This window comes from Rhinopithecus roxellana, chromosome 12 (assembly GCF_007565055.1).
Source record: "Rhinopithecus roxellana isolate Shanxi Qingling chromosome 12, ASM756505v1, whole genome shotgun sequence".
In the NCBI taxonomy this organism is placed as follows: Eukaryota; Metazoa; Chordata; class Mammalia; order Primates; family Cercopithecidae; genus Rhinopithecus; species Rhinopithecus roxellana.
Genome location: NC_044560.1, coordinates 112584968 through 112605223, shown reverse-complemented (window position 1 = coordinate 112605223; position 20256 = coordinate 112584968). Strand labels below are relative to the sequence as shown.

General features: G+C 41.3%; 1 protein-coding gene and 1 pseudogene across 6 annotated transcripts; one reads left to right on the top strand and one right to left on the bottom strand.

The window, feature by feature from the left end:
* Positions 1 to 9988: 9988 nt before the first annotated feature.
* LOC115892095 lies at positions 9989 to 11257 on the bottom strand (annotated as a pseudogene). Its single transcript, XR_004051983.1, has one exon. The product of XR_004051983.1 is annotated as an uncharacterized LOC115892095 (transcript).
* A 147-nt stretch (positions 11258 to 11404) lies between these two features.
* On the top strand, positions 11405 to 20146 carry ZNF302 (zinc finger protein 302). 5 transcript variants are annotated; one of them, XM_010359634.1, is made up of 5 exons: positions 11405 to 11598; positions 12514 to 12588; positions 16568 to 16688; positions 16928 to 17011; positions 17992 to 20146. In XM_010359634.1, the coding sequence occupies exons 2-5, from the start codon at positions 12580 to 12582 to the stop codon at positions 18975 to 18977; spliced, it is 1200 nt and encodes a 399-aa protein (XP_010357936.1). In that variant the 5' UTR covers positions 11405 to 11598; positions 12514 to 12579; the 3' UTR covers positions 18978 to 20146. The 5 variants fall into 5 exon arrangements, with proteins under 5 accessions (XP_010357936.1, XP_010357935.1, XP_030768569.1 ...); XM_010359633.1 differs by having other exon boundaries at positions 16925 to 17011; XM_030912709.1 differs by having other exon boundaries at positions 11405 to 11621.
* The last annotated feature ends 110 nt before the right edge of the window (positions 20147 to 20256 follow it).

Genomic DNA, 20256 nt, shown 5'->3' with positions numbered 1-20256 from the left:
TGAGGTACCGGGTTCATCTCACTGGAGAGTGCCAGACAATCGGTGCTGGTCAGCTGGTGCAGCCCGACCAGCCAGAGCTGACGCAGGGCATGGCATTGCCTCACCTGGGAGGCGCAAGGGGGAAGGGAATCCCTTTTCCTAGCCAAGGGAAACTGAGACACACAACACCTGGAAAATCAGGTAACTCCCACCCTAATACTGCGCTTTACCAAGGGTATTAGCAAAAGGCACACCAGGAGATTATATCCCACACCTGGATGGGAGGGTCCCATGCCTACGAAGCCTCCCTCGTTGCTAGCACAGCAGTCTGAGATCTAACTGCAAGGCAGCAGTGAGGCTGGGGGAGGGGCGCCTGCCATTGTGAGGCTTAAGTAGGTAAACAAAGCCGCCTGGAAGCTTGAACTGGGTAGAGCCCACTGCAGCTCAAGTGGGCCTGCCTGTCTCTGTAAACTCCATCTCTGGGGACAGGGCATAGCTAAACAAAAAGCAGCAGAAACCTCGGCAGAGGTAAATGCCCCTGTCTGACAGCTTTGAAGAGAGCAGTGGATCTCCCAGTACAGAGGTTGAGATCTGAGAACGGACAGACTTCCTGCTCAAGTGGGTCCCTGACCCTTGAGAAGCCTAATTGGGAGACATCCCCGACTAGGTGCAGACTGACACCTCACACCTCACACAGTGGGGTACACCCCTGAGACGAAGCTTCCAGAGCAAGAATCAGACAGCAACACTCGCTGTTCAGCAATATTCTATCTTCTGCAGCCTCTGCTGCTGATACCCAGGAAAACAGGGTCTGGAGTGAACCTCAAGCAAATTCCAACAGACCTACAGCTGAGGGTCCTGACTATTAGAAGGAAAACTAACAAACAGAAAGGACACCTATACCAAAACCCCATCAGTTCATCACCGTCATCAAAGACCAAAGGCAGATAAAACCACAAAGATGGGAAAAAAGCAGAGCAGAAAAGCTGGAAATTCAAAAACTCGAGCGCATCACCCCCTCCAAAGGAATGCAGCTCATCGCCAGCAATGGATCAAAGCTGGACAGAGAATGACTTTGACGAGTTGAGAGAAGAAGGCTTCAGTCAATCAAACTTCTCAGAGCTAAAGGAGGAACTACATAACCAGCGCAAAGAAACTAAAAATATTGAAAAAAGAATGGAAGAATGGATAACTAGAATAATCAATGCAGAGAAGGTCATAAATGAACTGACAGAGATAAAAACCATGACACGAGAAATACGTGACAAATGCACAAGCTTCACTAACTGACTTGATCAACTGGAAGAGTATCAATGATTGAAGATCAAATGAATGAAACAAAGCAAGAAGAGAAGTCTACAGAAAAAAGAGGAAAAAGAAATGAACAAAGCCTCCAAGAAATGTGGGATTATGTGAAAAGACCAAATCTACATCTGATTGGTATGCCTGAAACTGAGGGGGAAAATGGAATCAAGTTGGAAAACACTCTTCAGGATATCATCCAGGAGAACTTCCCCAACCTAGTAAGGCAAGCCAACATTCAAATTCAGGAAATACAGAGAACGCCACAAAGATACTCCTCGAGAAGAGCAACTCCAAGACACATAATTGTCAGATTCACCAAAGTTGAAATGAAGGAAAAAATCTTAAGGGCAGCCAGAGAGAAAGGTTGGGTTACCCTCAAAGGGAAGCCCATCAGACTAACAGCAGATCTCTCAGCAGAAACTCTCCAAGCCAGAAGAGAGTGGGGGCCAATATTCAACATTCTTAAAGAAAAGAATTTTCAACCCAGAATTTCATATCCAGCCAAACTAAGTTTCATAAGTGAAGGAGAAATAAAATCCTTTACAGACAAGCAAATGCTTAGAGATTTTGTCACCACAAGGACTGCCCTACCAGAGACCCTGAAGGAAGCACTAAACATGGAAAGGAACAACCGGTACCAGCCATTGCAAAAACATGCCAAAATGTAAAGATCATAGATGCTAGGAAAAAACTGCATCGACTAACAAGCAAAATAACCAGCTAATATCACAATGACAGGATCAAGTTCACACATAACAATATTAACCTTAAATGTAAATGGACTAAATGGTCCAATTAAAAGACACAGACTGGCAAATTGGATAAAGAGTCAAGACCCATCAGTTTGCTGTATTCAGGAGACCCATCTCACATGCAGAAACACACATAGGCTCAAAATAAAGGGATGGAGTAAGATCTACCAAGCAAATGGAAAACAAAAAAAAGCAGGGGTTGCAATCCTAGTCTCTGATAAAACAGACTTTAAACCATCAAAGATCAAAAGAGACAAAGAAGGCCATTACATAATGATAAAGGGATCAATTCAACAAGAAGAGCTAACTATCCTAAATATATATGCACCCAATACAGGAGCACCCAGATTCATAAAGCAAGTCCTTAGAGACTTACAAAGAGACTTAGACTCCCATACAATAATAATGGGAGACTTCAACACCCCACTGTCAACATTAGACAGATCAATGAGACAGAAAGTTAACAAGGATATCCAGGAATTGAACTCAGCTCTGCACCAAGCAGACCTAATAGACATCTACAGAACTCTCCACCCCAAATCAATAGAATATACATTCTTCTCAGCACCACACCACACTTATTCCAAGACTGACCACATAGTTGGAAGTAAAGCACTCCTCAGCAAATGTAAAAGAACAGAAATTATAACAAACTGTCTCTCAGACCACAGTGCAATCAAACTAGAACTCAGGACTAAGAAACTCAATCAAAACCGCTCAACTACATGGAAACTGAACAACCTGCTCCTGAATGACTACTGGGTACATAACGAAATGAAGGCAGAAATAAAGATGTTCTTTGAAACCAATGAGAACAAAGATACAACATACCAGAATCTCTGGGACACATTTAAAGCAGTGTGTAGAGAGAAATTTATAGCACTAAATGCCCACAAGAGAAAGCTGGAAAGATCTAAAATTGACACCCTAATATCGCAGTTAAAAGAACTAGAGAAGCAAGAGCAAACACATTCAAAAGCTAGCAGAAGGCAAGAAATAACTAAGATCAGAGCAGAACTGAAGGAGATAGAGACACAAAAAACCCTACAAAAAATCAATGTATCCAGGAGCTGGTTTTTTGAAAAGATCAACAAAATTGATAGACTGCCAGCAAGACTAATAAAGAAGAAAACAGGGAAGAATCAAATAGATGCAATAAAAATGATAAAGGGGATATCACCACCGACCCCACAGAAATATAAACTACCATCAGAGAATACTATAAACACCTCTACGCAAATAAACTAGAAAACCTAGAAGAAATGGATAATTTCCTGGACACTTACACTCTCCCAAGACTAAACCGGGAAGAAGTTGAATTGCTGAATAGACCAATTGCAGGCTCTGAAATTTAGGCAATAATTAATAGCCTACCAACCAAAAAAAGTCCAGGACCAGACGGATTCACAGCCAAATTCTACCGGAGGTACAAGGAGGAGCTGGTACCATTCCTTCTGAAACTATTCCAATCAATAGAAAAAGAGGGAATCCTCCCTAACTCATTTTATGAGGCCAACATCATCCTGATACCAAAGCCTGGCAGGGACACAACAAAAAAAAAGAGAATTTTAGACCAATATCCCTGATGAACATCGATGCAAAAGTCCTCAATAAAATACCGGCAAACCGAATCCAGCAGCACATGAGAAAGCTTATCCACCATGATCAAGTTGGCTTCATCTCTGGGATGCAAGCTTGGTTCAACATACGCAAATCAATAAACGTAATCCAGCATATAAACAGAACCAAAGACAAAAACCACATGATTATCTCAATAGATGCAGAAAAGGCCTTTGACAAAATTCAACAGCCCTTCATGCTAAAAACTCTCAATAAATTTGGTATTGATGGAACGTATCTCAAAATAATAAGAGCTATTTATGACAAACCCACAGCCAATATCATACTGAATGGGCAAAAACTGGAAGCATTCCCTTTGAAAACTGGCACAAGACAGGGATGGCCTCTCTCACCACTCCTATTCAACATAGTGTTGGAAGTTCTGGCTAGGGCAATCAGGCAAGAGAAAGAAATAAAGGGTATTCAGTTAGGAAAAGAAGAAGTCAAATTGTCCCTTTTTGCAGATGACATGGTTGTATATTTAGAAAACCCTATTGTCTCAGCCCAAAATCTCCTTAAGCTGATAAGCAACTTCAGCAAAGTCTCAGGATACAAAATCGATGTGCAAAAATCACAAGCATTCTTATACACCAGTAACAGACAAACAGAGAGCCAAATCATGAATGAACTTCCATTCACAATTGCTTCAAAGAGAATAAAATACCTAGGAATCCAACAAACAAGGGATGTAAAGGACCTCTTCAAGGAGAACTACAAACCACTGCTCAGTGAAATAAAAGAGGACACAAACAAATGGAGGAACATACTATGCTCATGGATAGGAAGAATCAATATCGTGAAAATTGCCAAACTGCCCAAGGTAATTTATAGATTTAATGCCATCCCCATTAAGCTACCAATGACTTTCTTCACAGAATTGGAAAAAACTGCTTCAAAGTTAATATGGAACCAAAAAGGAGCCCGCATTGCCAAGACAATCCTAAGTCAAAAGAACAAAGCTGGAGGCATCACGCTACCTGACTTCAAACTGTACTACAAGGCTACAGTAACCAAAACAGCATGGTACTGGTACCAAAACATAGATATAGACCAATGGAACAGAACAGAGCCCTCAGAAATAATACCACACATCTACAGCCATCTGATCTTTGACAAACCTGAGAAAAACAAGAAATAGGGAAAGGATTCCCTATTTATTAAATGGTGCTGGGAAAATTGGCTAGCCATAAGTAGAAAGTTGAAACTGGATCCTTTCCTTACTCCTTATACGAAAATTAATTCAAGATGGATTAGAGACTTAAATGTTACATCTAAAGCCATAAAAATCCTAGAAGAAAACCTAGGTGATACCATTCAGGACATAGGCATAGGCAAGGACTTCATGTCTAAAACACCAAAAGCAACAGGAACAAAAGCCATAATTGACAAATGGGATCTAATTAAACTAAAGAGCTTCTGCACAGCAAAAGAAACTACCATCAGAGTGAACAGGCAACCTACAGAATGGGAGAAAATTTTTACAATCTACTCATCTGACAAAGGGCTAATATCAAGAACCTACAAAGAACTCAAACAAATTTACAAGAAAAAAACAAACAACTCCATCAAAAAGTGGGCAAAGGATATGAATAGACATTTCTCAAAAGAAGACATGCATACAGCCAACAGGTATATGAAAAAATGTTCGTCATCACTGGCCATCAGAGAAATGCAAATCAAAACCACAATGAGATACCATCTCACACCAGTTAGAATGGCAATCATTAAAAAGTCAGGAAACAACAGGTGCTGGAGAGCATGTGGAGAAATAGGAACACTTTTACACGTTGGTGGTATTGTAAACTGGTTCAACCACTGTGGAAAACAGTATGGCGATTGCTCAAGGATCTAGAACTAGAAATACCATTTGACCCAGCCATCCCATTACTGGGTATATACCCAAAGGATTACAAATCATGCTACTACAAAGACATGCACACGTATGTTTACTGCGGCACTATTCACAATAGCAAAGACTTGGAATCAACCCAAATGCCCATCAGTGACAGACTGGATTAAGAAAATGTGGCACATATACACCCTGGAATACTATGCAGCCATCAAAAAGGATGAGTTCGTGTCCTTTGTAGGGACATGGATGCAGCTGGAAACCATCATTCTCAGCAAACTACCGCAAGAACAGAAAACCAACCACCACATGTTCTCACTCATAGGTGGGAATTGAACAATGAGATCACTTGGACTCTGGAAGGGGAACATCACACACCGGGGCCTCTTATGGGGAGGAGGGATGGGGGAGGGGGGAAGGATGGCATTGGGAGTTATACCTGATGTAAATGACGAGTTGATGGGTGCTGACTTGAGTTGATGAGTGCAGCACACCAACGTGGCACAAGTATACATATGTAACAAACCTGCACGTTGTGCACATGTACCCTAGAACTTAAAGTATAATAAAAAAAAGTTACTAATATATACTTTAGATATACATACTTGTTATATGTAAATTATACTTCAATAAAGCTATTAAAACAAAAAACTAATTTAATAAACATATACAAGATCTTAAAATAAAATTAGAATAAACTTAATAGGTTAATGAAGAAAGAAACATTAAAAAGAAACATTTACTTAATACTTTAAATGATAATATTTAAAGTGCAACTTCCCCAAAACTCAACTGTTTATGTAAAGCTAATAAGAGACCATCAGGCTGGGAGGATAGAGGAGCCTTAATTTGGCCAAAGTACAAACACAAACAAAAGTTACAAATTATACACTTTAGATAAACATACTTGTTACATGTCAATTATATGCTAATAAAGCTATTAAAACAAAAAATTAAATTTAACAAACATATTAAATAATTGCCAGCAATTATTCTGGAAGTCACAGATATGCAACTTCCCCAGTTACTTCTGCAGATAGCATCACTATTTTAGAACCTGAGACAGGCCTTTTGAGATGTCTTTTCGGGTTTTTTTGTATGTCTAACACCAATGGCTCCACCTGGATTCACCAACTGTTCCTGTGGTCCCACCCAGAAGGAACTGCATGCAAAAAGACAGCTTCAACTCTCTATGAACTCATCTCCAATCCAACAAATCAGCACTCCACATACCCTAGCCCCCGGTCCACCAAGCGTTTTTGAAAAACCCCTAGCCTCCGGGCCCTCAATGAGATCACTTTGATGGTAACTCTGTCTCCCCCATGGCATAGCCAGCCTCCCATCAATTAAACTCTCTGCAATGCCATGGTCTTCCTGAATTGATTTGTTTGTGCAGCAGGCAGGAAGAACCCTTCAGGCGCTTACACCACTCCAATCTTATGTAAATTCTTCCAAAGAATAAACAATGAGGGTACATTCTCTGTACCAATCAGTGTCTCTGCAGGAAAGAAATGGCATACTCACACAGGATATATGACAAGAGTTTAATGAATGGCTGTAAACGAAAAATAAAATCCTAAGGCCCCCAAACATCTGAATGGACCCCTCCTCTTGGCCAAGGGCATTCCAAGTTAACCTGAAAAACTAGTTCAGGCGAAGATGGAAGGAGGAGTCAGACCTGCCTCATTATACCCATCTCCCTTTTGGAATTCAGGAAAAGCTGACCAAGGTTTAGCATCAACACAGACCTTAAGTCTGATAAGAAACATTTACAATCTGTTCACTCTGAAGCCTGCTACTTGGAGGCTTCACCTGCAGCATAAAACCTTGGTCTCCACAAACACTTATCACAACCCAGACATTCCTTTTTATTGACAATAACTCTTTGAACCAACTGCCAATCAGAAAATTTTTAAAACTACCTAAGACCTGGATGCCCCCACCAACCCCACCTCAAGTTGTCCTCTTGCTCTTCCAGATGGAACCAATATAAATCTTACACACATTGATTGATGTATTATGTCTCCCTAAAGTATGTAAAAGGAAGCTGTACTCTGACCACGTTGGGCACATGTCATCAGGACCTCCTGAATCTATGTCATGGGAACATCCTTAGCTTTCGAAAAATACTTTCTAAATTGATTGAGACCTCTCTCAGATACTTTCTGGTTCACAGGCTTATGGCTGTGCTGTGAGCAAAATTAAGGGAAACCAATAAAAAAGTGAGAAACCCAAGGCAAGTGAGAGCAACATATCTAATGAGAGGTAAGGAAAAGGAGCCATTTCTACAATCCAGTGAGACCTGTAACTGCAGGAGAGGCCAAGGTCACAGAAGAAATGCAGCCACTGCCAAACTGTAGCCCTGAAAAAAAACCAAAGGGCAACGTTGCCCAATGATGCAAATCCAGAAAAGGTCAGGTCCTGGGGTACAAAGCAGGCTATGGAATGAAGACTAACTCTGTTGGAATAAATATAAATCACCTCTACATCCCCCAATTCACAATGAGCTGGTATCATCCTGACACCAAAATCCAACCACTCAAGGACATAGACAAAATGTTCTATGCAAGATATTGGCAAAGCGAATGAAATTACATATAAAGAATACTATATGCTGATTAAGGAGGATTTGCACCAGAAATGCAAGGTAGGTTTCAAATTACAAAATTATTTGATGTAATTTAAAACATTCAGAGACGAAGGAAAAGAAAACTGTATGCATATTTGATTAAATGCAAGTGAGATGTGTTATAAAATTCATCTTTTCTTGATTTAAAAAATTCCTTCACAGAGGGTGCAGTGGCTCACGCCTATAGTTTCAGCACATTGAGAGGCCGAGGTGGGCAGATCACTTGAGCCAGGAGTTCGAGACCATGTTGGGCAATACGGCGAAACCCTGTCTCTACAAAAATTACAAAAAATAGCCACGTGTGGTGGCACCTACCTATATAATCCCAGGTACTCAGGAGGCTGAGGTGGGAGAATTTCTTAAGCCCAGGAGGATGAGGCTACAGTAAGCCATGACTGCACCGCTGCACTTCAGCCCAGGTAACAAAGCATGACCCTGTCTCAAAAAAAAAATTTAAAATTATCTTAGGAAATAGAAATAGCAAGCCAAGTGCGGTGGCTCATGCCTGTAATCCCAGCACTTTGGGAGGCCGAGGCGGGCGGATCATGAGGTCAGGAGATAGAGACCATCCTGGCTAACATGGTGAAACCCTGTCTCTACTAAAAATAAAAAAAATTAGCCAGGTGTGGTGGCGGGTGCCTGTAGTTCCAGCTACTCAAGAGGCTGAGGCAGGAGAATGGTGTGAACCCAGGAGGAGCTTGCAGTGAGCTAAGATCATGCCACTGCACTCCAGCCTGGGTGACAGAGCAAGACTCCGTCTCAAAAAAAAAAAAAAAAAAAATACAACTTCAAGCCACAATGGGTTACTATTTCACACCTAGTAGATTATCAAACTTTTAAAGTTTCACAAAGAGAGTGTTGGCAGTAAGAGTTGGCAACCAAAATAACCATAAACTCTGGTAGGAGTGAAAATTGGTACAACTTCAGAAAACGATTCATCATTGTACAGTAAAGTCATAGATGGGAACACACTTTGCAGAAGCCAGTCTTTCCTTATTACATACTCTAAGCCTTGAGAGGAAGCCAGCTGATGCCACAGTGTTTTGTAAAACTGTGGCTGCTATAGGAATTCACCACCACACCCACAGGACACACCAAGGTAGAAGTGTCAGAGGTGTTTAAACCAGAGCAACTCCATCTTGAATAGGGCCTGGGTAAAATAAAGCTGAGACCAACTTCCCAGACACTTACAACATTCTAAGTCACAGGATAACATTGGAGGTCGGCACAAGATACATGTCAGGTCATAAAGGCCTTGCTGGTTAAACAGGTTGCAGTAAAGAAGCCAGCCAAAACCCACCAAAATCAAGATGGCGAGGAGACTGACCGTTGGTGTTCTCACTGCGCCTTATGTGTCCAGAATAGGTTCCTTCCGGTGGGTTCGTGGTCCCACTGGCGTCAGGAGTGAAGCTGTAGACCTTCGCAGTCACTGTTACAGCTCATTAAGGTGGCGCATCTGGAGTTGTTCATTCCTCCCAGTGGGTTCGTGGTCTCCCTGGCTTCAAGAGTGAAGCTGCCTCTAGACCTTTGTGGTGTTACAGCTCATAAAAATGGTGCCAACCCAAAGAGCAAAAGAACAAAACACTCCACACGGTGGAAGGGGACCCCAAGGCCTTGCCGCTGCTGGTGCTGGTGGCCAGTTTTTATTCCCTTATTTGGCCACACCCACATCCCACTGATTGGTCTATTTTACAGAGTACTGATTGGTCCGTTTTTACAGAGTGCTGATTGGTGCACTTACAAACATTTAGCTAGACACAGAGCTCTGATTGGTGCATTTTTACAGAGTGCTGATTGGTATGTTTACAAACCTTTAGCAAGACACAGAGCACTGGTGCATTTACAATCCTTCAGCTAGACAGAACAGTTCTCCAAGTCCCCACCTGACCCAGAAGCCCAGCTGCCTTCACCTCTCAGTTATATGCTAATTATATGCATTAGCACGCTAAGAGACATTCTCACCAGTGCCACGACAATTTACAAATGCCATAGTAAGGTTCAGAAGTTACCCTGCATGGTTTAAAAAGTGGGGAAGCCCTCGGCTCCGGGAAATTGCCACCTCTTTCCTGGAAAACTCATGAATAATCACCCCTTGCTTAGCATATCATCAAGCAATAACTACAAGTATCCTTAGTCCAGCAGCCCAAGCTGCTGCTCTAACAGTGGAGTACCCATTCTTTTGTTTCTTTACTGTCTTAATACACTTGCTTTGTCTTCGCACTGTGGACTCCCGTGGATTTTTCTTGTGTGAGATCTAAGAACCCTCTCTTGGGGTCTGGACCGGGACCCCTTTCTGGTAACAGAAGCACCGCTTCACCAAGATCATGCAGGTCAGTACTTACTAAGTACAAAAAAGTCTATAACCACACTATTTATAATTTTAAAAATAAGTGAAGTCAATTGACATTTAAGTGTTAAAAAGAAAGTAAACAACCCAAATACACACAAAGAGTAGACTGCTCCGGCTTGCATACAGAGAGGTTGGTTGCCCCTTTGGGTGGGCCGGGCAAGGTCAGGGCCTAAGAAGCACTTCTGGGGAGACGGGGTGTCAGGCGCTGACGGCTGCAGGAGGAGGGACTCCTCCCAGGATGAAGGTTTCCGTTCTCCCAGTGCTCACTCAAATTCAGTATTTCTAAGTAATTCAAGGGGGCGTAACGCGCGTCAGAACGGTCATTGGCGTCACAGATACGTGTCCCCTTGCATTTCCAGGAAATGTCCTTGGTTGGCGAACTACAGTCGTGATAGTCGGGTCACAGGGCGTTTTGTCAGGTATCGTCTTGGGCAAATGAGGGCCAAAAAAAACCAAAAAGAGCTCTGAAGATGAACTGCATAGCAGCAGGGTTTGGGATGAGAGGGACCCCCTTGCTAGCAAAGGCGAGCACTTGCGCGGTACCAGCAAGGGTTGCCCACGTCCCGGAGGGAAACGTTTGTGTGAGCGCAGGAATGACCCGGAAGACCTTGGCGCGGCTGCAGAGTTTTCTGGGAAATGTAATTTCTTGGTCCAGGCGCCATGACCCTTACAAGTAGAGGGTGTCCCTTGGTTCCGAGATGTATCGTTCACCAGAGGACGACTGTGTGCCCCAGGACACTGCGCGTGGTCCTAGCTGGCCGGCTCTGGCTCCACAGCCCCAGCCGGCTTAGCTTCTTATGAAGCCCTGACCGGTTTACCCGCTGCGCACAAGGTCCGCGCAGCCGCACAGACCCTTGGGAAGTGTGGTCTTCCGGTGCCGGCGGTTCGCGGCACCGGGGACATGTGTCCCGCACGCGGAGGATTCTGGGAAATGTGGTTCGGCCGTGGGTGCACGAGGTCAGTCCCGCGATAACCTCAGGGCTGGAGGCAGATTCCAAGCTAAGGAACGGTTTGGGGCAGTGTCGTTCCCGGAGGTCGGCGGCTGTTACCTGCTCACCAGCTACGCGGCGCGTCAGGTCCACGGAGACGCGAGCTCCGGGCGCCTGCGGGGACGGTGAGGCCCTGCTGAGGACTCCGGCAAGTGTGGGTCCCGGCGGCGACGGCGGGGCTCAGGCCTTGCGTCCGCCCCGCGGTTTGACACCGGCCGGGGCTTTGGCATTTCCTGCCCTTCGTGTCGAGTCGTGTAAACGCGGGGTGATGACGGCGCCGACCTCTTGGCACTGTTGTGAGAGCGAAGTGGGCGCGAGAGCAGACGCCAGCCGCAGTTGTTTTGGGGTTATGTTGTCATCAAGCCGGCGCTTTCAGTTGTGTAACCTTGAACAAATAGGTTTTGTATCTCGGAATTTCAGTTTTGTCTTCATTTAAAAAAAAAAATCTGGTTTAAAACTCCTGACCTCAAGCGATTCGCCCGCCTCCGCCTCCCAAAGTGCTGGGATTAAAGGCGTAAGCCACCGTACCAGCCTGGCCAACATGGCGAAACCCCGTCTCTACTGAAAATACAAAAAAAAAAAAAAAAATTAGCTGGGCGTGGTGGCACGTGTCTGTAATCCCAGCTCTTCGGGAGGCTGAGGCAGGAGAATCGCTTGAACCTGGGAGGCGGAGGTTGCAGTGAGCCGAGGTCGCTCCATTTTACTCCAGCCTGGGCGACAGAACGGGACTCCGTCTCAAAAAAAAAGAGACAAAAAGAAATCTGGAATAATGTGAATGTCCACCGTCCAAAGTGGTGAAGATTGAACAAGCTGATAGTTATTACTGTTGTTTTATCAGTCTTTTATATACAGAATAATTGATTTTCCCCGCAGGTGACACCTGGTAAACGGTTAGCCCTTGCGGAGAAACACCCTGTTAGTTCCCAGGGAGACACTGGCGCCCCGGAGAGTGATTACCAGTGTGCCTTTCCATTATGGTGTGTCACAGGTGCCAGCCTGATTTTTCATGACTACTGTTTCCTGTCCTTCTGTGCCCTCAGGACACTGCCCATCTAAGATAAGAGCCTGGAAAGGGGACTCTATTGGCTATTGGAAATTGCAGAATAATGGCTCAGGTAAGTCGGTGTGTCCCCAAGTCTTCCTGAAACACTTCATGAGGCCTCTGTGTGTTTGCTGTGCTTCTGCCTGTTCCCACCTAATCAAGTCCATTTAAGGGACTGGATCTATGGTTCCTTTCACTATAGGAAGGATGGAGCCCACAAGAGAACACCAAGGTATTGCTCTCTTCACCCAGTGTTCCTCTTTTCTACAGTTTTCTGCTAGAAGACTTTCTAGATTGCCAAAATTTTTAAACTGTAATTCACAATGCAACTTTGGAATGTAAGGTTATTTGGTTTATGATTGTCAAAACTGTACCATGTGGTCTCAAGTGAAGAGATATTTGGAGTCATCCTTGATTCTTCCTTTTGAATATTAGTTATCTAATATTCAGGTCCTCTAGTTGGATCTAAACGATACACCGTGTACAGTATCTAACCATTAGCTAGCCCATCACCACCACCACCACTACCACCCGAGTCCAAGCCACCTGGATTACTGGGGTAGCCTCCTAGCTGTATTCCCAGCATCTGCCCTTAACCCGCATCAATCGGTTCTCAGTACAACTGTTACTGTGATCCTATTGCTATATAAATTCCTGTCATTCTTCAACCTAAAATTTTTCAGTGGCTCTAACTGAGTCACTTCTGCAATGACCTATTTGTACAGTTAGGCCATTACCTCTCTGATCCCGCCTTCCTTCTCTGCCTCCTCATTCCTTTGAGCTCTAGCCACTGTCACTAGTTGCTGTGCCATCCACGTGGAATATTCTTCCCCTACCTATGCACAAGCTTGCATCCTTATCTCCTTCATGTATTTGTTCCGTGGTTACTTTCTCAGAAAAGCTTCCCTGAACGCCTATTTGCAGTTGCAGTCACCTTCCTTTGACTAGCACTTCCACCCCTCCGTCACTGCTTTGTTTTCCATGGCGTGTGTCACTCACTAGCTGATGTACTGTATGTTAAGTATATGCACCTGCTCATTGTCTGTTCCTCCTGGTGGGAGGAATGTTTTTCCTTTTTTGTTGACTGCTATAGCTTCAGTACCCAGAGTGTTACCTGGCACCAAATAGATTAGTAAGTAATTGTTGGGTGAATAAGATGAGTAATGAAGAACTGGTGGGGCAGAATCATGGCATGGAAGGTGAAGCTTGCACAGGAGGGGATGTAAGTAGCAGATGTACATGTTGGGTGAAGTCTGTTTTCCTGGAATAATTAGATAATTAGAACTGAAAAACTGGCATAGTGGTGCATGCCTGTTGTCCCAGCTACTTGGGAGGCTGATGAGGTGGGAAGATTTCTTGAGCCCTGTGGTGTGAGGCTGTAGTGAGCTATGATTATGTCACTGCACTCCAGCTTGGTGACAGGGCAAGAACCTGTCTCTTAAAAAAAAAAAAAAAAAAAAAAAAGTAAAGGCTAAAGTGAGCTAATACCAAAACCATTCATTGGTTCATCTTCTAAACACTTACGAAGTACCTGTTAGGAAAAGTTGTGCATGGATTTCAGTGTACACTGACACACAGAACTTCATGATCTAGTGCAGTATTGCCTAAGAGAACTTTCCGTAGTGGTGGAAGTGTTCTGCACGTGTACTGGTCAGTACGGTAGCCACCAGCCCTGTATGACTATTGAGTACTTGAATTTTGGCTTAAGCAACAGAGGAAATGAATTTTAAATTTTATTTGTTTTATTTTTACATTTTAATTAATTTAAATGTTGTAGCCAAGTTGGCTAGTGGCTCCTGTGTTGAAGATGGCAGCACTGGTAGAAAAGTAAGAAAGCATAAGAAATTTAAAGAAGTGCTAGAATAGATATCCTGTGTTTTTTTGCGGGCTCAGATGAGTGAACATCTCAAGCTGCCTGGGCAACTGAAGGGGAAGAAAGAAGCATCCTGGCTCTAAGTTGTAATGACTGGTTTGTCAAAGATATGAGAAATGTTATTTTTATTTGGGATATAGGCAATTAACTATCACAGTGGCAACTCCAATTAACAGGTGAATTTAGAATAAATGTTGTGTAGCAAATTGAACTGTCAAATCTTACTTGAGGATAAGTTATTGTTTATTTGGAAAACATATGTGTTAGATTGTATCTGCTTGCCTATATAAAAAGATGAGATTTCTTCCTGTCCTTTTCATCTCAATAGTGGATTGCTTGTGAAGTGCCTCAAGGTCTGATTTAATGCTTATTCAGTAATAAAACCGTTTTCTTTTTGTTTCTACATTTGTGGAGAGGATTTTCTGCCATTGGAAGGAGGTTTGAATTTTAATTATTTTCCCCAAACCTGAGAAAAGTAGATTCTGGCTTTAAAACCAAAGACCCATGTCACTTGTGGACATGCATGCAAAATATCCAAATAAAGTACTGCAATACCGAATGAACTCTCAGAGCTAAAAAATAACCACAGTAGAGCAGTCTGTTTTACAAATCACAGACAGTAATAATGCTGTATTAAATGGATGTACTTTTTGCACATATTGTAATTTGACTAGCCAATAAACTATTATTGAATATTTAAGCTTCTAAAGTTTTACTATTTTAAATAATACTGTGAAATGAGTACTACTGAGAAGAATTTCTAAGTGCATCTGTGAGCTTTTTTTTAGAATATTTTCTTTGAAATGTGCTTTTATTTTTTTCTCTTACTTGCAGGTCCTATTTAAGGACTGTCTATGGCAGGAGTCCTCAACATTTTTGACACTAGGAATCAGTTTCGTGGAAAACAATTTTTCCATGAAAGTGGGAGGTGGTGGAGGTGGTGGTTTGGGGACGAAACTGTTCTACATCAGATCATCAGGCATTAGTTAGATTCACATAAGGAGCGTGCAACCTCAATCCCTTGGATGCGCAGTTCTCAGTAGAGATTGCGCTCCTATAAGCATCTAAGCCAGAGCTGATCTGACAGCAGGTGGAGCTCGGGTGGTAATGCTCACTTTCCTGCCACTCACCTCCTGCTCTGTTGCCCCATTCCTAAAAGCCACAGACCAGTACCAGTCCGTGACCGGGCGTTAGACCCCTGATCTATGACATCTTCAGTCTTTTCACCCAGGAGTCTCATATTTCAATTATTAAATGTTTGTCAGTACTCAGTTTAAGTATACACCATAAATATATTTTTCTTTTTTGTTTATGAATCAGTTATGTGTATGTTTTAGTCTATTTGTGCTGCTGTAACAGAATACCCCAAACTGAGTAGTTTATAAATAATGAAAATTGACTTCTCATGGTTTTGGTGCCTGGGAAGTCCAAGACTAAGGGGCAGACATCTGGCAAAGGCCTTCTTGCTGTGCCATTTTATGGTGGATTGGCAAAGAGAAGAGAGAGAGGCAAAGGGGGGCCTGAACTCATTTTTTAAAATAAGGAACCCGCTCCCCCAGTGATGACATTAATCCATTCATGAGGACAGAGTCCTCAAGGCCAATCGTCTCCTAAAGGTCTCACCTCTCAATACTATTAGAATGGCGATTAAGTTCAATATATGCTTTTTTAGGGAATACAATCAAACCATATGTCTATCAGTCTTTAATATAAAGATGTCTTTTTTTCTGAACCCATTTTTTGTGAGCTTTAGTGAATCTTCCTGAGTATCCCATTTGAGAGAAAATCACTTTAGCCTTATTTTTAATTACTTACCTAGCACTTAAGCTCTAAAAGATATAACTAAATACTTGACTCTGTGCTGTCAAATGTCAAATGTTGCTTTTTAAAAATTCATGTAATTCTAAACTTTTAACAAAATTTAGTGAAGTGAAGCTATCATGTTTGTCTCTCATTCTTATTGTGTAAAAATTCTAACTACATAACTGTCCTCTTTATTGTATGTTAATTCCAACTACATAACTGTCCTGTTATTACTTAACTGAGATCACATTCCCAGTCATTGTCACAACTCCTGAATCTTGTTCCATTTCTTCCACAAGCAGGCTGATTTTGCCCCTTCTTCAGTGACAGAAGAGGCCTGGGCTATGACTGAGCTTAAATATATTTGCTATTTCAGGTGACATTTAGTGATGTGGCTATAGACTTCTCTCATGAAGAGTGGGCATGGCTAGATTCTGCTCAGAGGGACTTATACAAGGATGTGATGGTCCAGAATTATGAGAACCTGGTCTCTGTAGGTAAGGATATCACCCCTTCCACTCCAATAGGGGACACCTGTCTTTTGCCATTCTGAATTGCTGGAGAGCCTCCTAAGTAAATGGCTGAATTTCTGTAGCATGTTCCCAAGGAAATGTGCGGCTCTGTTGTGCCCTGCCTGAAGCTTATCTTTCCATTTCAGTGAACACCCTTCATCCGTTCTTGTGGTCCGTAATAGAGGATCACAGCTTAAACAATTCTATATTCTTCCTGTAAGCAGGTCTTTCCGTAACTAAGCCATATGTGATCATGTTATTGGAGGATGGAAAAGAGCCCTGGATGGTGGAGAAAAAACTGTCAAAAGGTATGATTCCAGGTGAGTCATGGTGAACAAGACTAAGGAAGTTTTTGTTAAAAGATGTTTATAGTGAGTGTGGAGGCATTTTATGGATACTGTCTTCAAAGATCTCAAATAGAAATGAAAAATTGAGGGATATTTAGCTTATATTTTCCAAACAATTGCTTCTCCCTCTAAAATTATTATCTCTATCACTCATGTCATCTACTGAAGGTTAGAGGTTTTTGCCATCATAATAATTCAAATTGTTACCATATTCATGACAAAGTAAGACAATTTATTCTTTCTTAATTCTACTTAACCAAAATATACTAATAGTTTTAAGCTAAGAAAAGCTGTCAATTAGATGGAAAATCACTTTTCTAAATTTGTAGATGAAATATGAACATATTAGAGGAAGTAAGGGACATACAAATGTTTCTAGGAATAATATTTTCTAATGTTCAAGAAATAATATGATTCACACAGTTTCTTCATAACCTCAGAAAGCCTAAATCTTTGTCAGCTATAAAGAGCATTTAGATTACTTTGTTTTTACTGCAATTGTTTAATGTAGTAGTATCAATTCTGTATTTTAAGCTTGATAATCTGGCAGCAAATTGAGATTAATGGAAGGTTGGAGAAAAAGGCTATGAGACAAAATGCAATGTTTCCTACATGAATATAGGCACAAAAAGATGATTCGTAATCCAGAATGCCTTCTACATCTTATTTCTGATAGTTTTGTTTTTTTCAATACTATTTTATCCATTTTGTATAGTTTACCCATTTCCTTTATCACACTCTGTTCCTACTTCTGTGAACTTTCTATTCTCTGCTCCATTTGAGCATTGTTCAGAAGTCACTGAAATACTTGAGTTGTCAGAGCTATGTGTTTTCTGGGGGCTTCATTTCTTATCCATTTCTCCTAATTCCACTGTAGAAGTTTTTTTCAAGAAGTGGAAAAAAAAAAAAAAGCAGTGTTTTGCTTTCTTGATATATTTCAGATTGGAAATCAAGATGGGAAAACAAGGAATTATCAACAAAGAAGGATATTTACGATGAAGATTCACCCCAAACAGTAACAATAGAAAAAGTTGTAAAACAGCGTTTTGAATTCTCAAATTCTAATAAGAATTTGGAATATATAGAATGCAACAAATTTAGAAGCACCTTTCATTCAAAGTCTACTCTTTCCGAACCACAAAACAATTCTGCTGAAGGGAATTCACACAAATATGATATATTAAAGAAGAATGTATCAAAAAAGTCAGTTATAAAAAATGAGAGAATCAATGGTGGAAAGAAACTTTTGAATTCTAATAAAAGTAGGGCAGCCTTCAACCAGAGCAATTCTCTTATCCTTCCCCAGACTTGTAATAGAGCTAAAATCTATACATGCAGTGAATGTGGGAAAGCCTTTGGCAAACAGTCAATCCTCAATCGCCATTGGAGAATTCATACAGGAGAGAAGCCCTATGAATGTCGTGAATGTGGGAAGACTTTTAGCCATGGCTCATCCCTTACACGACATCAGATAAGTCATAGTGGAGAGAAACCTTACAAATGTGTTGAATGTGGGAAGGCCTTTAGCCATGGCTCATCACTTACTAACCATCAGAGCACTCACACTGGAGAGAAACCATATGAATGTATGAACTGTGGAAAGTCTTTTAGTCGTGTGTCCCTTCTCATTCAGCATCTAAGAATTCATACGCAAGAAAAACGCTATGAGTGTCGTATATGTGGGAAGGCCTTCATTCATAGTTCATCTCTCATTCATCATCAGAAAAGCCATACTGGAGAGAAACCTTATGAATGTAGAGAATGTGGGAAAGCTTTCTGCTGTAGCTCACACCTTACTCAACATCAAAGAATTCACAGTATAAAGAAAAAGTTTGAATGCAACAAATGTCTCAAAGTCTTTAGTAGCCTGTCATTTCTTGTTCAACATCAGAGTATTCATACTGAAGAAAATCCCTTTGAAGTTTAGAAATGCAGGAAATCCTTTAACCAGCTTGAATCACTGAATATGCATTTGAGAAATCACATTAGATTGAAACCCTACGAATGCAGTATATGTGGGAAAACCTTCAGTCATAGGTCATCCCTACTTTGACATCACAGAATTCATACTGGAGAGAAACCTTACGAATGTATTAAATGTGGGAAGACCTTCAGCTGTAGTTCAAACCTTACTGTACATCAGAAGTCATACTGGAGAAAAGCCATATAATGTAATGAGTGTGGGAAAGCTTTTAGCAAAGGCTCAAATCTTACTGCCTATCAAAGAGTACATAATGGAGAGAAACCCAATAATGTGGTAAGTGTGGAAAAGCCTTTAGATCATATGAATCACTATACATGTGAGAAATCTTACAGAAGAGAAACTATTTGAAGCAGTGTTTATCATGGTAAACTTCATAGATCCTCCCTTATTTAACATCAGAAAAAATTTATACTGGGGAAATGTTGTATGAATGTGGTGAATATGGGAGACTTTTAGCAATGATACAGACATTTTTATTTATCAGAGTTTATACTGTAGAGAAATCATATGAAGTCAATAAATGTGGGAAAGCCTTTGTCAGTATTAGTCCCTTAATTGACATAAGTATACTCACACTAGGAAAAAACTGTGTACATGTAGCAAATGTGGGAAAGACTATAGGCAATAGGAATCTCCTACAAACTCCTACAGGAAAAAAGTATGAATGTGGAAAATTTAGAAATTGAAGGAATTCTTCAGTTCCAAGTGCATCCCTTATTCTACAGGAAATAAACTGGAGAGAAATCTCATCATATAAGAGATGTAGCAAAGTGTTCACTAAGAGTGTTTATCTTGCTAGACATCAGAAGATGAATGGTAGAGCAACCTGAAGGATTTAGAAATTACATGTAAATCTGCAGTGGTGCTATTTGTAAACAGGATTCTATAGGAGAGCAAATAAACATAATTAAGTATGCATTTCTTAGAGCAGTAGCTTGCAGTTTCAGTTGAGTTCTACTTAGAAATTCTTTTTAGCTAGTGGGCATGTGAAGATATTTAGTCACCCAGAGGAGCCAGTAAATATTATAATGTTAAAAATTAAAGCTGCAAAAGAAATAAAATGGTGTTAATAAAAGTTTGGTATCTAATAAGATCATTTTGTATATCATGAAGTCTTTCTCTGTGACTGTTTCTGGCAAAAAAATTTCAGTAAGATTAGCCTTAGTATAGTGTTTAGTGGGAGACTAGCAAACTTCGAGAAAAATGGCCTGCTCTTTATACT